This window comes from Pipistrellus hanaki, assembly GCF_964339955.1.
Source record: "Pipistrellus hanaki genome assembly, chromosome: 13".
Lineage (NCBI taxonomy): Eukaryota > Metazoa > Chordata > Mammalia > Chiroptera > Vespertilionidae > Pipistrellus > Pipistrellus hanaki.
The window spans coordinates 19,155,561-19,174,679 of record NC_140515.1 but is presented as its reverse complement, the minus strand read 5'-3'; the positions used below and the strand labels follow the sequence as shown (position 1 = coordinate 19,174,679).

General features: G+C 37.6%; 1 protein-coding gene across 2 annotated transcripts in view; it reads right to left on the bottom strand.

Moving 5' to 3' along the window:
• DENND6A (DENN domain containing 6A) overlaps positions 1–19,119 on the bottom strand; it is a 46,679-nt gene that overhangs the window by 15,671 nt on the left and 11,889 nt on the right. The window contains exons 4-10 of one of the 2 annotated variants that reach the window (XM_084903060.1): positions 10,010–10,122; positions 7,433–7,513; positions 5,887–5,992; positions 4,975–5,054; positions 2,892–2,942; positions 1,849–1,904; positions 68–190 (exon numbers count right to left, since the gene is read on the bottom strand). In XM_084903060.1, the coding sequence (XP_084759186.1) occupies positions 68–190; positions 1,849–1,904; positions 2,892–2,942; positions 4,975–5,054; positions 5,887–5,992; positions 7,433–7,513; positions 10,010–10,122 (610 nt within the window). The remainder of the gene's footprint in view (positions 1–67; positions 191–1,848; positions 1,905–2,891; positions 2,943–4,974; positions 5,055–5,886; positions 5,993–7,432; positions 7,514–10,009; positions 10,123–19,119) is intronic. The other variant, XM_084903061.1, reaches the window with a different exon arrangement.

Below are 19,119 nucleotides of genomic sequence, written 5' to 3'. Positions count from 1 at the left end.
AGTGTACCAGTGAATAACAGATGGGAAAGTGCTACCACTATCATCATTAAGAAGCGGATGTACTCACTTAACAAGGGCCAATACAGTCTCCGAAGACTCCGAAGGCGATGGGGCCATGACCACAAGGGGCTCCCCCAACAGCACGAGTTCCCAAAGCATCTGACTGTGAAAGAAAACTGGGAAAAAACACCTGAACGGTGTTTACACAGTAGGAACAGTTATTTATCCAACTTGTTAAGTTCCCATGTAACATTCTAAACACTTCACATTGAGCCCTGGCTGGTTGGTTGGGTGTGTCCTCCACCGAAAGGTTGTCAATTTGATTGGGTTGCAGGCTAGTTTGGGCACATGCTTGGGTTGCAGGCTAGACCCCCGGAAGTGGGCATGCAGGAGGCAGCAGATCAATATTAGGCTCTCACATCAATGTTTCACTCTCTCCCCCCTCTCCTTTTCCCTCTTTCTCTCAAAATAAAATCAATCAAATCTTTAAAAAGATAAAAGGCCTGATTTTTATAGTTTTGCCTTTTCCAGAATATTATGTAAATGGAATCATTCAGTAAGTAGCTCTTTAAAAATCTAGCTCATTTCACTAACTACTGTATAATGCTTCTGAGAGTCATCCATAAAATATCAATAGTTCATTCTTAATCCCTGAGTAGTATTTCATGCACATGCACAGATCTCATTTTTTTATCCATTTACCAGTTAATGGACATTTGCATTATTTACAATATTAGGCTGGTATGTAAAGCTGCTATAAACACTTGTATACAAGTCTTTGTGTAGGTATGTTTCATTTTTATTGTGTAAATACCCAAAAGTAGGGTTACTGGGCTGTGCCAGGGCCAGTACATAAAACAAAACTAGCATATAAAACTAATAATCTTTGAAGCAGTATTCCATGTAGGTAACATACACACACACACACACACACACACACACACACACACTCACACCCACACAAAACAAAATAAAACAAACCAACCCATATACACACACACACACAAAAAAAAATCAAACCAAAACTCACTGTAAGTCTTTCACATGACTTCTGATTATATGTATTAATATTTAGTAATTGCTCATTTATAACAGTGGTTTCTCAAGCTGGGCTCCACATGAGAACCACCTGGGAACTGGAACTTAGGCACCAATTCAAGGATTCTTACTTGGCTGCTCTGTGTAAAGTACAATTGTACTTTTTCCTTCTTTATTTTTTAAGTGCTAGATTATCTGCACTTAATTTTTAATTTTGCATTTTGAAAAGTTTCAAACATACAGAGAAATAAAGATAATAGTTTAAGAACTCCCTTATATGTATCATCTTGTGTTAACATTTTGCTGTTTTTGCTTCATTTACTTTTTCTTATTTGAAGTACTTTAAAATAAAATACAAACCTCATGACATTTCACCTCAAAATACTTAAAAGTGCATCTCTAAAAAAATAAGTGCATTTAAAAATATTTAATCCTCATTGTAGAATATGTTTGAGTTTAGAGAGAGGGAAGGAGGAGAAAGAGAGAAAAAGAGAAACATTGATTGGCTGCCTCCCGTACATGCCCCAAACAGAGATCAAACCCCGCAACCTAGATATGCGCTCTGACCCGAAATCCAACCTACAACCTTGTGGTGTAAAGATGCTGCTCCAACCAACTGAGCCACACAGGCCAGGGAATAAGTGTACTATATTTTTTTTAACATCATTACAATACCAAAGCTTGTAATATGCAGTCCGGGTGAAGCATGATTATTTTCCAGTTTTTTTCTACATTTCATATATAAACACTCATTTTCTAAAGAAATTTAACATCACAAAACAAAAGCAGTTAAAATTTTTTACTCTTTACCTGAAAAGATCCACTTCATGAACAGTAGATAAAACAACAGATATGTGTGTGTCTGCCTAAGAGATAGAAAAGAAGAAATAGAGATGTCACTAAAATGTACAGAAATTGATTTTAAAAAATATATATTTTATTGATTTTTTACAGAGAGGAAGAAAGAGAGATAGAGTTAGAAACATCGATGAAAGAGAAACATCGATCAGTTGCCTCCTGCACACCCCCTACTGGAGATGTGCCTGCAACCAAGGTACATGCCCTTGACAGGAATCGTACCTGGGACCTTTCAGTTGGCAGACCAAAGCTCTATCCACTGAGCCAAATGGTTTCAGCCAGAAATTGATTTTTAAAATATACTTATTTATCTCGTGATCAAAAAACATACTGTCCTATCTTTTAAGATTCTCTTGCTCTAGGAAAAGCCACAGAAAGTGGATCTGACCCATCTCCCCTAAAATAGCAGAAGATCAAGGAAACAGTGATTACATGGTTAAAGCATTAATTTAATGGCCAGATGAATTCACAACTGTATGAAATACTACCATAATACTATATGACATATATAACAGGCAAAATTAGCTTTCCTACTGCTTTATTCAATTCACAGAACAATGGAAGTGCTAGTAGTTAAAATGTCTCAGATGAAAAAATTCAACTCCACCCTAGAACAGATGTGGCTTTGAGAAAAATGAAAGGCAATCATAACTAAAGAATCCTTTTGATTGAGTTTGCTAAAAGCAGAAGTTTGCTGACCACTCTAAAAGAGGCTTTTTAGAATTAAATCTTACTGAAAAAAATATTTACTTTCCCCGTATCCTCACAATTACAGTATAAATTCTGAGTTCTCAACAGTATCTACCAGAGAAAGAACAGGAAAAATATCTGAGAAACATTAGGAAGTTTATTGTCAATTCATTAAAATATTATTTAATAGGATATTTCAGTAATATTCAGAATTATATCATAAATCCAAGACTGCATTTGCTAGTTTAAAATGTCTGTTAAAGAGACTCTATGTGCTGGTTTATTCTACCACAGTAGCACACTACCTGCACTATTTGAGTTGTCCCAGGTTTGTCATGACACGTGGGAATCCGAACCTTAAAGAGAAAGAAGAAATTAACCTTGGTAACAAAAGAATGTCCATTTTATAATTTACCAGCCCCACCACAGACAAATCAGAAATGCTCTATCCTGTTGCTAAAAAGGTACACTTAGCATTACCTAAAAAGCCATAAAAACAAAGTATTTATGTCAGATTAAAAACTGAAGTCACATTTATTTTCAGTCACAGCTAAAGGCAAATGCACCAAGGTCTCCATATTCCCATACACACAGAAATCACTAAACCAATGAGAAGTAAATGTGCTGAAAAACAGAAAAGGGACATCAACTTCATACCGCTTCCAGTCTATTGTTCCAATCTTTGCTGCATTAATATACACACACCCAAACACACCCTTCCAAGCTTGCCAAACTATGAACTAAATCCCATAGGAAACCATGAAAACTCTCCAGCCAAGGCTACTTTTGATGATTTTCCAGGGAAAAAAACAAAACAGAGAAAAGAGCACATTTAAGAGAGCATTGACAAAAATAAGTCCAACAAGAAAATTAAATGCAAAAGCACTTAGAGCACATTCATACAGAGCCTGAGAGCAAAATTCAAATTAATTTTAGAAAATGAAGGAAATAAAATTTAATAGGAAACAATATCCTAGAATGGACATGTTTGGTCTGATATTACATATTAAGGTAAAGACTAAAAAAGACTAAAAAACTAGCTTTCCTAATTTCTTTTAATTTTTAGTAATTCATACTTGATCCTACAAGTATGTTGTAATACCACCTATCTCTGGAGAGCCATAAAGTAGCAGAATTCTAGGTGGCATTTATATGCACATGTATTATATAAAAACTAGAGGCGTGGTGCATGAATTCATGCACTGGTGGGGTCCCTCGGCCTGGCCTGCGCCCTCTCACAATCCAAGACCCCTTGGGGGATGTCAGACTGCTGGTTTCAACGGGGTACTTACAGGCCAGGCTGAGGGACCCCACTGGTGCATAAATCCATGCACCGGGCTTCTAGTATGCATATAAGATCTTGGGTTAATCTCTTTCTGCCTTCCCCGCCCCTCCCTTTCTCCTTCCCTCTTGAGATTCATCAGTCTGTCCATGTTTCTATGCTTGTGCATTGAGTATCTGCCCCCTGGTCAGTGCGCGTCATAGCTACCAGTCAAACAGTCGCTTGGGCTTTGATATATAGGAAGACTAGAGGCCCAGTGCATGAAATTCATGGAAGGGCGGCCTGCACCCTCTCCAATCCTGGACCCCTCAGGAGATGTCCAACTGCCTCTCGAGATCAGGGACTGCTAGCTCCTAACCACTCACCTACCTGCCTGATCACCCCTAACCACCTCTGCCTGCCTGCCTGCTCGCCCCTAATGGCTCCCCTACTGACCTGATCACCCCTAACTGCTCCTCTACTGGCCTAATCACCCCTGCCTTGCCCCACACCTGGGAGCCAGGATTCTCTCCTTCGGCCGGTCACAGGCACCCAGGACCTGGGCTTCTCTCCTTCTGGCTGGCCACAGGCACCTAGGACCTGGACCAGCTTCATCAGGGCCTGAACTGCAGCTGCAGGCGCCCAGGACCATGGGGTGAGTGGCTCGTCCCTCTTCCGGGCCCAGGCCCAGGCACAGCCACTGGTGCCTAGGACCACATGGTGGGTGGCTTGTCCCTCTCCTGGGCCGCAGCCTGACTAGTCCCCATTCCTCTCTCACGAGCTCATTTGTGCCTGGCTGGTTCCCATTCCTCTCTCCCCAGTGTTGAGTGTCTGAGCCTTTATGTCATGAGGGCATGACGACCATTTGCATATTAGCTCTTTATTGTATAAGTTATGATAACCCCCTCATGCAAACTTACAGGAAGATGGGACTGGTGCCCCTGTTGTGTGACTAATGGTTCTGGGCAGCAGGATGAACTGGTATCTCTATAATTCCTCACATGAAATAAGTAAACAAGTGAAGGTAATAACAAGACTGGATGTTATTAGGAAGTTAAAAAGCAAAACTCGTGTGTGAACGCTTACAGATCTTTTAAAAAGGAGATAAATGAAATATAAGTCATTACCTTCATTACTACTCCCATAATAGGCAGGTATAATGTTTTCCCTGGCACTGGGGCAGGCCATCGATCAACATCATTACAAGCTGTAAAAACGTAATAAAACTCTTCCTTAGTATAAATGAAAATATTAAAATATGAAAAATAGCATATTAGATTTTAGAACTCTACTTTCTATAGGACAGGACAAATATACTGGAAAAGTTGGAAGAAAAGAGGTAAAAAAATATAAAAGCAGTGAAAATATCTTACATTTCACCAGAAATACACCTCTGCTAGGATAAAATTGGTTAATATATATATATATATTTAAATATATTTTATTGATTTTGTACAGAGAGGAAGGGAGAGAGATAGAGAGCTAGAAACATTGATGAGAGAGAGTCATCGACCAGCTGCCCCCTGTACACCCCCCACTGGGGACATGCCCGCAACCAAGGTACATGCCCTTGACCAGAATCGAACCTGGGACCCTTCAGTCCCCAAGCCGACGCTCTATCCATTGAGCCAAACCGGTCTCGGTGGTTAATATATTTTTTAAAGCAACCAAATAATAGGTTTAGAGGAGTTTTCCTATTAATTTATTACTACTACAATTAGCTACAAAAGCCTACCACTTGGCAGAGGCCTTCTCTCTGAACTGAGTGACATAAGGATTTCTGTTTAACAGTACTAAGTATCAGAAATGTCAACTCAATATTTGTTTATTATTTTCCTATGGTGCAAATGGAGATAATAAATTATAGTTTTTGGTGTTTTTAGGAAAAGATGCCAGAAGAATAGTTTTACATCTCTCTCTCACCATAAAATTCTTAACTAAATTTTTAAAAGGTCAACTTCATTATTATCAGACTATTTCCAGTAAAATTTTTAAAACTCCTTCATAAAGCTACTTAAGTCACACAATATTTAACTTACCTGCTTCCAAATAAGGTTTGCTCTTTTCAAAATACTCTGGTGCTATCTGTTTGAGTACAGTGTGAAAAAAATGAATATAAGGTAGTTTGCTGATCAAAACCAAGGACTGGAGGGAAAAAAGAAACAAGGTGTTATTGTTTTTTTTTAAAATTTCCTAATGATTATAATTTAAGTTTGTCATTTTTTATATCAGCAATTACTAACAATCTATATTCAGCAAAAAGTGTGGATTTTGAAATAAAAAGGCTTTTACAGTATATGGTTAAAAGGAAACTTAAAATTATAATCACAGAATACAAAAAGTTTTAACCTTATTACTACACTTTTAGAACATAAAAAGCACATTGACAGATTTTTCCTTCTTTCCAGGAAAAAGAATTTCCCGTAAACAGACTAACATCATGGAGAATTTCTAAAATTTGCTAATACTATCATTAGCAAAGCAATATCAACAATTAGCTAGATAAATTATTCCTAATAAGGAAAGAGCAAATTGTGATACTTTTTCAAACTAAGACCTGTAACTGTTACATTTTTTTATTGAATTCATTGGAATGACATAGGTTAATCAAATTAAATGGGTTTCAGGGATACAATTCTATAAACACATCATCTGTATACTGTATTGTGTGCTCACTACCCCAAGTTTCCTTCCATTCCACTTATTCACCTTTATCCTCTCCTATCTCCCCCCAATATTGTAGAGTCCAATGGTCATAGCCACATACTTAGAAATTGTGGCTTTGCAGTTTAATCACTTCAGATACAGATTATGTTGATCTTATTTTTAAAATCCATTTTTCTTGAAAATTATTTTTTACTTTTCTGTCCAGCATCGATTACTGGTCAGGGTATACTCTGGTTACAAAAGGTAAAGGTGTGTTCCATTAGCTGGGACTGACTTGAAACCAACTGATTTTTTTTTTTTTTTAAAGAAAGTAAAGGATTGTACACTTACAGTAAAAACTATGCCTAGATATTGCTAACGTATATTTAACTGACTCTTCAAGAAAGTATTAGTTGTAACTATATTACAATCTGTTTATTCTTTCCCTTATTCTGAAATGGAAAAATTAAGTAGATTCTGACTGTGGCTCAGTTGGTTGGGTGTCATCCCGTGGACCAGGAGGTTGCTGGTCAGGGGCATAAGCCCAGGTTGCAGCTTGATCCCCCATATGGGGCCTTACAGGATCAATACTGTGATCTCACACTGATGCTTCTCTCCCTTTCCCTTCCTATCTCTAAAAAATCAATAAACTATTTTTAAAAATTAAGCAGATATTTCTGGCTTTTGACAGCTTCATAAAAAACTGTAACTTATTGTCAGAAATATAGTACAGAGATAGCATAAAGGTGAAGTTCAATAGCAGAGAAAAATCTAGGAACATATGTCTATAATCTGAAAAAAACACAAAGATAAAATATAAATTTTAGTATGTTTAAAAAGAAAATATCAAAGACTTTAAAGACTATTCATTCTGCTGGTTTCTATCTTTCTAACCATATTATAAAAATATTTTTCTATTATAGTGTATCTGAAAATTACCTTTTGAAAATAGCCTCTTTTTAGAGTTTTGTCTCGAACTTGTCGGAAATACACATATCCATAAAAATAAGCAGGATCCTTCTATAAAAGAAGTGACAAATAAAAAGATAAATATGTGTAGCCATCCTTTATTACTAACATTAGGTTCCTTTATAAACCTGAACGGAGTCATGAGGTATACACAAAGAGCTAGTTATGCTTTTCCACCAATACAAACAATCGTGACAGTAATAGCCAGATAAAAACCTGCTAACTTGCCCAAAGATGAAATAATCATCAAAAGTCATATTTCCCTCTATAACTTACTGTTCATATTCTTTAGCTATAGCTATACTAGTTAAAGGGAGTTATGAACAATTAAATTGTTCTTCCCCAATGCTTTGTATAATTTTTAAAATCCAGCCTATACTTTTGCATTAGGGGCCAATCTTAGTAAAATGAAGTGTCCTAATGTAAAACTTAGAGAAAACAAAAGGAGTTAAATGCCAATCTGAATCTTGAGTAGTCAGTAATGTTTTTATTCAATAATAATGAAACATTGGAATGTTTATCAACATACAATTTGAAAAGTAATTACATTCCAAAAAACTTAAGAAGTTTTGACATCCTAATGGAATAAATTTTGGCCTGGTTCCTCATTTGATATTTTTGAAGCAAATACTTATTGACCGACCACATACTTTGAACAAGGCATTGTGTTAGAGAAGATATAAAGGTGCATAAGACACAGTTCCTAAAGGAGATATTCTAAAAGGAATAAGGAAAGTACAAAAATGACCATTATGGAATAGAAGAAGAAAGCCCAAAGTGTTACGAAGAGGCCAAGGGGGAAAAGATTATCTCTGTCTATGTAGATCAGGAAAGATTTCATGGAGACACCTAGTTTGGGGCAATAAAGGATGGATATGTTTAAACAAAGACAAAGACATTCCAGGTTTAGGAGTTCCAGCAAAAACATACAGAAAAATACAAGCTATTCCAGAAAAGAAAAAGAAAAGAAAAAAAAAAAAAACACAACAAGATAAAAGTAGTTTATTTAGGCTAAAATATGGCACGTGCATAGAAAGGGTGAAAATTTGGAAACTAGAAAGGTAAAGGCCTTATTTTGGAAGGCCCAGAAAGTGAGGACAAGTAAACAGTACTACCATTAGCTCTTTATTAAATAATAGGTAGTCGTTTTAGATTTTATTTATTTTTAGATAATATATAGGTACATATGTACATAGCTGGGAACACCATGAAAATACATTGCGTTGGAATATCTTTGGGCAAGTTTCATATCCTCCGTAGCCCTTAATTCCTTCATCTGCAAAAGGAATGCTCTCAGAACACTATGAAATAATATGTTTATTGATATAGTGAACCAAGAACATAAAAAGGGCTAATAAATGTAGTGATTATCATCATCAGTTGAAAGAAAATGTTAATAGTGAAAGCAGAAGGTCATGGAAAGGAATAGATGGCTACAAGAGACATTTCAAAGGTAATACCTTTAGCTAACTGGGAGAGGGTTCCTGTCATTAGTGAAACCAGTTAGGTATACTGTAAATGCTGATTTTAGGCAAACTATGTAAAGTTCATATTGGATGTGCTGGTAGGACACATAGATGGAAATGTTTCTCACACAGTTAGAGATATAAGTGTGGGTACAAAACAGAAATGTATGCTCTGGAATAATCGGAATTGTTAACATTATTTTAATAAACAATAATTTTAAAACAAAACTCATTAAAACATCAAAAAGGGAATTATAATCCTATATCATAAAGTTAGTAGGGATTACCACAGGAAATCTAACTCTGGGTGATATTTACTGGTATAATACTACCCTATCTCCACATCTAAACAAGGAGTTATTGCCAGCCGGTGTGGCTCAGTGGGTAAATGTCAACCTTTAAACCAGGAGGTCACGGTTCGATTCCTGGTTAGGGCACGTGTCGGAGTTGCAGGCTCGATCCCCAGTATGGGGTGTGCAGGAGGTAGTCAATCAATAATTCTCTCTCATTAGTGATGTCTCTCTCTCTCCCTTCCTCTCTAAAATCAGTAAGAATAAAACTTTAAAAAAATTTTAAACCAGAAGTTATTGCTGGGTGGCTCAGTTGGTTGGAGTACCATCCCATGCACCAAAAAAGTTGCAGGTTTGGTTCCTGGTGTGGACACATACCTACATTGTGGGTTCAATCAATCCTTAGTCAAGGCCAGTACGGGAAGCAATTTCTCTCTCACATTGTTTCTCTCTCTCCTTCCCCTCTCTAAAATTAATGAACATATCCTCAAGTGAGGATTAAATATAACAATAATAAAATACGTAAACAAGGAGTTATTAACAAATGAAAGAAAATTACTTCAGCATTCTAATCAACTTCTATAACTCCCAATGGGCATTACATTTCAAGAACAGTAACTTTATAAAGTCTCTTTCACTCACATATTGAATCTATTTGAATCAGATTCAGGAAATTCAGCAGGGCGATATAATAACAAAACAAAAACAAAATGTTTCTGAATGCTATAAGAAGTAACTGAGTTTTAAAGTTTCCTCTCACAAAGACATTCTTTTATTACTACTTTTCCAACCTTTAAGTAAACTGGTAAATCTTTGTCAAATTGATCCAGGAAACAATGCAGTGACACCCTCCTCCCAGAAGACTGTCGAAATCTAAAACAGAACTGGGTATCTCCAAGACAACCTAATGAAAACAAAAATGAATAAGTTTAGGATAGCACAGTATAACACTTACTTATCCAGTTTCATCACTGATCCATCGGAGACTGTGGGCGGGGGAGGGGCAGGGACCAAGAGGTCAGCCGTTCAGCTCACTCACCAGTCCCCAGTCCCGCCCCACCACCACTCACATACCAAGGACCGAGGGACCGAGAGGTGGTAAATGGCACTTCATGATGACTAGTGGAGCCGTCATTCCCGTTGTGGTGCTTATGGCCTCTGGCCTTTTATTATATAGATTGTTTCAAGTAATGCAGATTCACAAGCATAATAATGAGCAAAAGAAGCCAAATACAAAATAATACATAGTTCAAATCCAGTTGTTTTTATAAAAAGCAGGCGAGCCTGGCCAGTGTTATGTAGACCCATGAACCAGGAGGTCATGGTTGAATTCCCTGTCAGCGCACATGCCCAGGCTCAATCCCCAGTGTGGGACATGCAGGAGGCAGCCAATCAATGATTCTCTCTCATTATGATGTTTCTCTCTCTCCCTCTCCCTTCTTCTCTAAATAAAAATATTTATTTTTAAAAAGCAGGCAAGATTATAGACTTCAGAGATGCATGGTTGGGTGATAAAACTCTAAAGCAGCAAGAAACTTATTACTGTAAGAATCAGGGTAGTGTCCTGACTGGTTTGGTTCAATGGATAAAGCGTGGGCCTGTGGACTGAAAGGTCCCAGGTTCGATTCCTGTCAAGGGCACATCCCCAGTAGGGTGTGCAAGAGGCAGCTGATCTATGTTTCTCTCTCATTGATGTTTCTGACTCTCTATCCTTCTCCCTTCCTCTCTGTAAAAATCATATATATATATATATATATATATATATATATATATATATATATATATATTTATATATATATATATTTATTTTTTTTAAAGAATCAGGGTAGTGGTTACTTTTGAAAGGGGATGGAAACAGTGTTTGGGGGAGACATAAGGGGCTTTTGAAGTACTGGCAAAGTTGTATTTCTTGACCTTGTATGTGTTTTATATTTCACAATGAGAATTTTTTTTAAAAGGCGTAATACAGCCGAATCAGGAAGAGCTCAAGTAATAAACTTACTATTTTAATTACAAATAACTTTTTAACCTTTAATCATTTTAGGAAACCTCTTAAACATGTAAACTTTACAACTAAAATGTCAGGCAATAATTACAAAAAACTGAATATTCTAAAAAGTCAGATGAAGTAGCCTGTCACTCAAATTTTCCCCAGTTACTACATTTAAAATGAACAGGATTATGTTAAATATGAAAAGTGCTCAAGATTTTATTATTACTTATTATTATGCACAGAAGTACTTTAGCACATGAAGTTCTTAACAAAAGAAATAGAAACTTAATATGTTTAATTTTTCTTTTTAAAGAAAATACACTTTATTATAATTCCTTATGAAGTTAAAAACAGAGGCAGGCCCCTCTAAATAAAGGATTGTAAAACAAAGGACCATTCCATCAAAAATCAAATAATCTCAAACACTGAGAATTTAACATAACAAATGGCATCCTCAGATGGCATTCCTGCTTCTAACATGTAGTCTTCCTACAGTCACGGTTATAGGGATTATATTAGCTTTTGAATTCTCAGGTGGAGAAAGATAAGCCATGTAATATTGTAAGTAGCAAAAACTGATCATTGCTCTTAACCTCTGGTTGATCTTCTTTCTAATGTATAAATTTACTATTCCTGATCTTTGGGGGAACACCTTGTTTATCTGCATTATTTCCATACTTATTCTTACAAGAGCTGGATGGCGGGGACAGCAAAAGGCACAGGTACTGAAATTTCAAGAATGGAGAACATTGACATAAAAATGACTTCAGACTAAAAAAGGAGACGATCCCCTGAACTTCAACTCTAATATTATAATCAGAAGGATGATATTGAAAATTGATATTATGAAAATCCGAGGTTAACAGGACACTGATCTCCCAGAAATACTACTTCAAGGGCTATAAGTAGATCATTTTCAATTGCAGTTGACTTAACACTGGACAGGAATAAAGAGGGGCTGCATTGTACCTACATTGTGTTTTCCAGGACAAGTCCAAATCAAATTAAAAAGGAAGTCTAGCCCTCCTAACACCAGAAAAAACTTCATCTGGTCAGAGCACCAATATGTTTTTTTAAAAGCAACTCAGGCCGAAACCAGTTTGGCTCAGTGGATAGAGCGTCAGCCTGAAGACTGAAAGGTCCCATGTTCGATTCCGGACAAGGGCATGTACCTTGGTTGCGGGCACATCCCCAGTGGGGGGTGTGCAGGAGGCAGCTGATCAATGATTCTCTCATCAGTGTTTCTAACTCTATCCCTCTCTCTTCCTCTCTGTAAAAAAGTCAGTAAAACATTTTTTTTTAAAGCAACTCAGTGCCCTCACCAGTGTGGCTCAGTTGATTGGAACATTTTCCCATACATCAAAAGGTTGTGGGTTATATTCCCAGATGAGGCAAATACCTAGGTTGCAGGTACACTGAGAAGTAAACACTAATTTCTCTGAGACTGTGATAAGATAGAACAGAAAAAATGCAATGGATTTTAAGAAAGATATTATAGCATCTAGAAAATGTAAGAAATGCTAAGCTTTGTGGAAGGGAAGTAATGAAGCTCTCATAGCCTTAAATTCCTACCCACCTGGTTCCATTTCCAAATCATGCTGTGAGAACTTTCCTGCTGCACCTTAAAGCTATACAAAATTGGTCAGGAGGCAAGTTTACCAGGTCAAAAAGGCTTTAATAGTGTCCTTGTGAACTGAGGTAAATGGTTCCTGTTTTATTTTCAGAGATCTGTCCATTCACATATGAAAGATTACTAAAGAAATATCAACTACTGCCCTAGCAGGTTTGGCTCAGTGAATAGAGCATCAGCCTGCAGACTGAAAGGTCCTGGGTTCTATTCCAGTTGAGTGCACATACCTCTCAAAGTGTAGCCCGTAGACTGATGCCAGTATATAAATCTATCCAGGATGAAATGAATATCCAAACTGAGAATACATATTTAGAAACTCTTACAGAAATTTGATATTGTCATGACAAATCTCGACTTCATTTTCTAAATATTTCTTTAAACTGCATTTTATAAAAACATTGGTCCACTAGATTAGAAAATTTTCAAAAGCCCACTGGGCTGCCCTAGAGATATTTTAGGAAAGTTTGAAGCCTGAGCCAGGACAGACCAACTCTACACAATTTTTCAAAAACCCACTGGCTGCTCAATGAATAGAGCGTCAGGCCATGAACTGAAGAGTCATGAGTTTAATTTCAGCCAAGGTCACATACCTCAGTTTCAGGCTCAATGCCCAGACTGGTTGGAGCATGTGCAAGGGGCAACCAATCCAAGATTCTCTTTCACACCGATGTTTCCCTCCCTATGTCCCTCCCCTCCCCTTTCACTCTCTCTCTAAAAAACAAAAAACAAACAACAACAACAAAAAACAGAACACCAATACTCACTGCTTCCAACAACCACATCAAAATTACAACTAAAATACTAAACAACCCATCACTCAGAACCTCCTGAAATATGGCTGAATGGAAGTCCTACAACTACATAAGAAGAAAGCACACTGAGACTGGCAGGAGAGGCAGAGGTGCAGAACAGGCTGGTCTGGCACCCACTAGTATCATTTTTTAATTGGGAGGTACACTGTGGCTGTGGAGGCCTCCCATGAGAAGAAATCCCAGCCCTATATCCAACCCACAGCCCAGGGTTCCAGAGTTGGGGAGAGAAGTCCCCGTACATTCTGGCTGTAAAAACCAGTGGGGTTTGGGGCTGAGTGACACAGAGACTGCTAGAAACCCAGGAAGTTCCTCTTAAAATGCTGCCCCACAAACTTACACAGACTCACTCCCTTGATGCTCGGCAGCAGTTTGGGGGACATACTGGAGGACTGGATTGTCCGGCATCAGAGCAAAAACTCGGGGGTGGCTTTCTCCCAGACAGAGGTGCTCACAGGGGTCATTGTTCTTATGCTGAGACCTTCCTTGTTGCAGACCTGACTGGCAGCCATATCTGACTTTCTATCAATCTGGCTCAAATTGTTTATTTCTCCCTCATGATTCCCTGAGACCACCACCCCATCCAATCTGCACCCCACACAAGCTGTTTGCAGCGGTTTTTTCATATGTATGGTCTGTCCTGGCTCAGGCTTCAAACTTTCCTAAAATATCTCAAACAGCAGCAGCTGGAGTCAGAGTGCCCCACATCTATCAATAAGAGGCCCAAGATAAGGTACTAGCATCAGCCTGCCTTGTTTCACCTCTCCTGGGCACTCCCAAGGCCTTACAAGTAGCAGCTAAATGTAGATAGCTCTGTAATTCCTGCTGGGTGACCCCAGGCAGTGGCTGACTTTGTACCTCCAGGAGGCCCCAAGACAGTGTACCCGGTAGACAGCTTCAGACAATATCAGATTACAACTCTACACATCCATAAGCAACACACTCAAGGAGCTGACTCAGTGAGCACCAAAGCCCCATTGAAGCAAGTCCTGCTCCATAGGGCTGTCTCTTGCACAGCAGCTCTTCCACTGTAGTCACAGTTGGTCCTCACAGCCAATTGTCCTAGGGGTCAATTCCTCCTAGTGACCCTAACAGCAATAAAGGTTCAACTACAAGAATGTGCACACAGACCACACAGGGGTGCACCTAGAGCAGTGTTTCCCAACCTTCTCTCATGATGAGAATCACCTGGTGGAGTTGTTAAAACACAGATTCCTGAATCCCAACTAAGAAGTGCTAAACTAGAATTTTTGAGAACATATAGGTAAAATTGCATACCTAACTTAGTGCTCTGTATATAAAATCTGTCTTAGAGCACTAGTTAAGTATACAATTTTGCCTATATGTTCCCAAAAATCCTAGTTTAGCACTTCTTAGTTGGGATTCAGGAATCTGTGTTTTAACAACTCCACCAGGTGATTCTCATCATGAGAGAAGTTGGGAAACACTGACCTAGAGTGCCCAGCTCAGGTGACTGGGGAAGCTGAGTCACTGGGACCCACAGGACACCTACTACACAAGGCACTCTACTCATTCCAGGAAACATAACGGTTCTACCTAATGCATAGAAACAAATATAGGGAAGCAGCCAAAATGCAGAGACAAAGAAACAAGTCACAAATGAAATAACAGAAGAAATCTCCAGAAGAAGAACTAAATGAAATGGAAATAAGCAAACTACTAGATAGAGAGTTCAAAACAATGGTTATAAGGTTTCTCAATTATCTTAGTGAAAACTTCAAGGAACTTAGTAAGAATTTCAAGGATCTTAGTGAGAACATCAAAGACGTGAAAAAGGACTAGTCAGAAATTAAGCATATACTAACTGAAATAAAGAATAATTTACAGGAATTCAATAGTAGAATAGAGGATTCCGAGAATCAACTCAACTATTTGGAATATGAGAAAGCAAAAACAAAAACAACAACAACAACAAAAAACAATTAGGAGAGTGAAAAGAAAAAAGTATCCAAAAATATGACAGTGTAAGGAGCCTCTGCGACAACTTCAAGTGTACCAACATCCCCAGAGGAGTAGAGAGACAATAAAAATTAAAAATCTATTTGAAGAAATAATGACAGAAAACTTCCCTACCTAGTGAAAGAAATAGACTTATAAGTCCAGGAAGCAAAGAGTCCCAAATAAGAGGAACCCAAAGAAGCCAACTTTAATCATAACTAAAGTGCCAAGGGTTAAAAACAAAGAGAGAATCTTAAAAGCAGCAAGAGAAAAGCAGTTAGTTACCTCCAAGGGAGGACCCATAGCACTGTAAGCTGATTTCTCAACAGAAACTTTGCAGGCCAGAAGGGAGTGGCAAGAAATATTCAAAGTGATGAGTAGCAAGGACCTACAACCATGATTACCCAACAAAATTCTCATTTTAAAACTGAAGGTCAGATAAAGAGCTTTGCAGACAAGAAAATGCTGAAGGAGTTCATCACCACCAAACCAGTATTACATGAAATGTTGAAGGGTATTCTTTAAGAAGAGGATGATAATAAAGAAGAGGAGGAGGAGGAGATGAAGGAGAAAGAAGATAAAAAATATGAACAATAAAATGCCAATAAATATATGTCTATCAGCAATTGAATCTAAAAATCAAAATAAACAAAAAAGGAATCTAGTGAACAAAATAAACTGGTGAATAAAATAGAAACAGAGACATGGAAACATGGAACAGACCGACGAATCTCAGAAGAAAAGGGGAAGGGGGCAGAAAGAGATTAACCAAAGTTCTTATATGCACACTAGAGGCCCGGTGCATGACATTCTTACACTGGGGGAGGGAGGGTTCCACAGCCTGGCCTGCACCCTCTTGCAGTCCAGGACCCCTCAGTGGACATCCCCCAAGGGGTCCTTAGCATTGTCATGGAGGTGGGAGAGGCTCCCACCACTGCCAATGTGCTCGCCAACGTGAGCCCCGCTTCTGGCTGAGCAGCACTCCCCTGTGTGGGAGTGCACTGACCCCACAGATGCATTGAGCATCTGCCCCCTAATGGTCAGTGCACATCACAGTGGCTAATCGTTCCACCGTTTGGTCTATTTGCATATTGGGATATTATTATATATTGGAATATTATTATATAGGACAATTGGCATATTATTATATAGGATAATTATAAAAAAATAATAAAATAAAGATTTTCTTTTAAAAGAAAACCCAACTGGCCTTTTAACACAGATAGTATGAGAAGCATTGCTTTAAAGACTAGGAAGTGTAAAGCACATGACAATGTCCCTACTATTTATAGACAAAAAAATCTGCTGGGACAAATATTATCTGCATATTTAATTTATCCAGAGCAAGGATTAATCCTTCACTTGAATTCATCATTATTTGAAACTTTATCAACTATTGCTGACTTTTCCCTCTGGACATGTTTAAAATATAGTGGTTATAGTCCTTGGCTACTCTTATAGCTTAAGCCTTAGGAACACTTGTATCTAGACAATGTTAATGATAAACAATAGGAGGAAAAATAAAACCTGACAAATATTTATCAAAGCGTAGGCATACTTTAAATGTAGGCTCCTAAAGATAAAAACCATTCAGATGGAACAAGAAATCAAAACCTAAAAACAAACCAATTTCTAAAGACATGAAATCTAGGGTATGTGTGAGAGTATGGGATGGAGGAAGTAGAGGATTGGCAAATCATTCTAATGGGAATTCCCAAAGCATTTTTTTTCCTATTCAGCATATCTAAACTAAATGTTTTACTTTTTAAAGTGTGCACCCTGGAGCCCTGACCAGGTGGCTCCACACCAAAAAGTTGAGGCTTTGATTTCCAATCAGGGCACATAACTTAGATTTCGGGTTCTATCCCTGGTCAAGGTACACTCGGGAGACAACCAATCAATATTTCTCTCTTTCTCTCCCTTTTCTAAAATCTATACAAACATATCCTTGGACCCTAACCAGTTGGGCTCAGTGGACAGAGCACTGGCCTGCGGACTCAAAGGTCCCAGGTTCGATTCCGGTTAAGGGCATGTACCTTGGTTGCAGGCACATCCCCAGTAGGGGGTGTGTAGGAGGCAGCCAATCGATGTTTCTCTCACATTGATGTTTTTAACTCTCTATTCCTGTTCTTTCTTCTCTGTAAAAAATCAATAAAATATATTTTAAAAAACCAAAAACATATCCTTGGTGAAGATTACAAAAAAAATGTGCATCATGGAAAGGAACCCTAGACTTTCTAAAAACTGCTCTACTGTGCCTAGATTTCCTTTCATAACAATAAAAGCTATTTTGGGAAAAATGAAATCCATTTCAAAGTTGGCAAAGTAATCCCAACTTCATTTAATAAAACACTTAAGTGAAATAAACTTTTTGGATAATCACAAATAAACTCACAATCTTTTGGTGTCTCCAGTAATATTCATCTGTTATGGGAGCAAAGTGTCTGTTTTTAAGATCTCTTGTCAATTTTAATTCTAAGTGCCAATCATACTTTGAATAAAATAAACCACACTTCATTTGATGTAAAGCTTATTAAAAAGGTATTACAAAACATCGGTAGGTCACTCAAATGCCTGAAATACTGATCAAATTCTGATTTACACTGATTTACACTGAGTTTAACTTCCAGTAAGAAAACAAGGTATAGAAAGACTAATTACAAAATTAGAAATGAAAAGGCTATCTGAACATCATTTAATTAACTCGATGCTCATGTAGAGATATGGGGGGGGGGGGGGGGAAGAAGAAAAAAAAAAAGAAAGCCATAAAAACCTACTATTATCTGAAAAAGAAAGTGCAGTAAAACCTGCTGGAACTCCAATCACATAATCAGCTCGTCCTGCAGTCCATACAACTCAGCTTACCCTGAGTCCTGGGAGTCCAATCCAACATTTATTACATTCAGAATTACATGTGTGGACTTTGTAGGCAAAACTTAAGAAAAAATTCCAATAATTCTAAGCCAGAACAAATGCCCTACTAGGATCTCTCAAATGTATCTTTTTATTTTTTACAAAATAGCACTTCTCTTTTACATATGTCATGAAAGCTCAGTTCCAAATATATAGAAAAAACTCTAGAAGCATTTATAAGAAAAGAAAAAAAGTTTTAAATGTCAAATCTCCCAAATCAGATTAAACTAAATGAACAGAATATTAGAAGTAACCTCAAAAGGAAAGGGAACTGGAGTGTCTTTGCTTCACAAAGGGTTGTCTTTGTGTGGTCTAAGAAGTTGAAAGCTCTGGTCATTATAAGCCTGAAAAGCTGTTTTAAAGGTGAAACACGAGAAGTAACCTGAAAGACTTCCACAATTAGTGTTTGAGAGATCAAAATCAAGTTAAAATAACACCAAACACTTATATGGTGTTTTCTACACACCAGACACTATTCCAAGTACTTTCCATATATTAACTCACATATTGGGTGAAAATAATTGATGGTCATGCTTTATAACCAGATTCACCTGTTGTGCTGGGTTTTATTTAACTCAGTGCTTTTACATAGTTCTT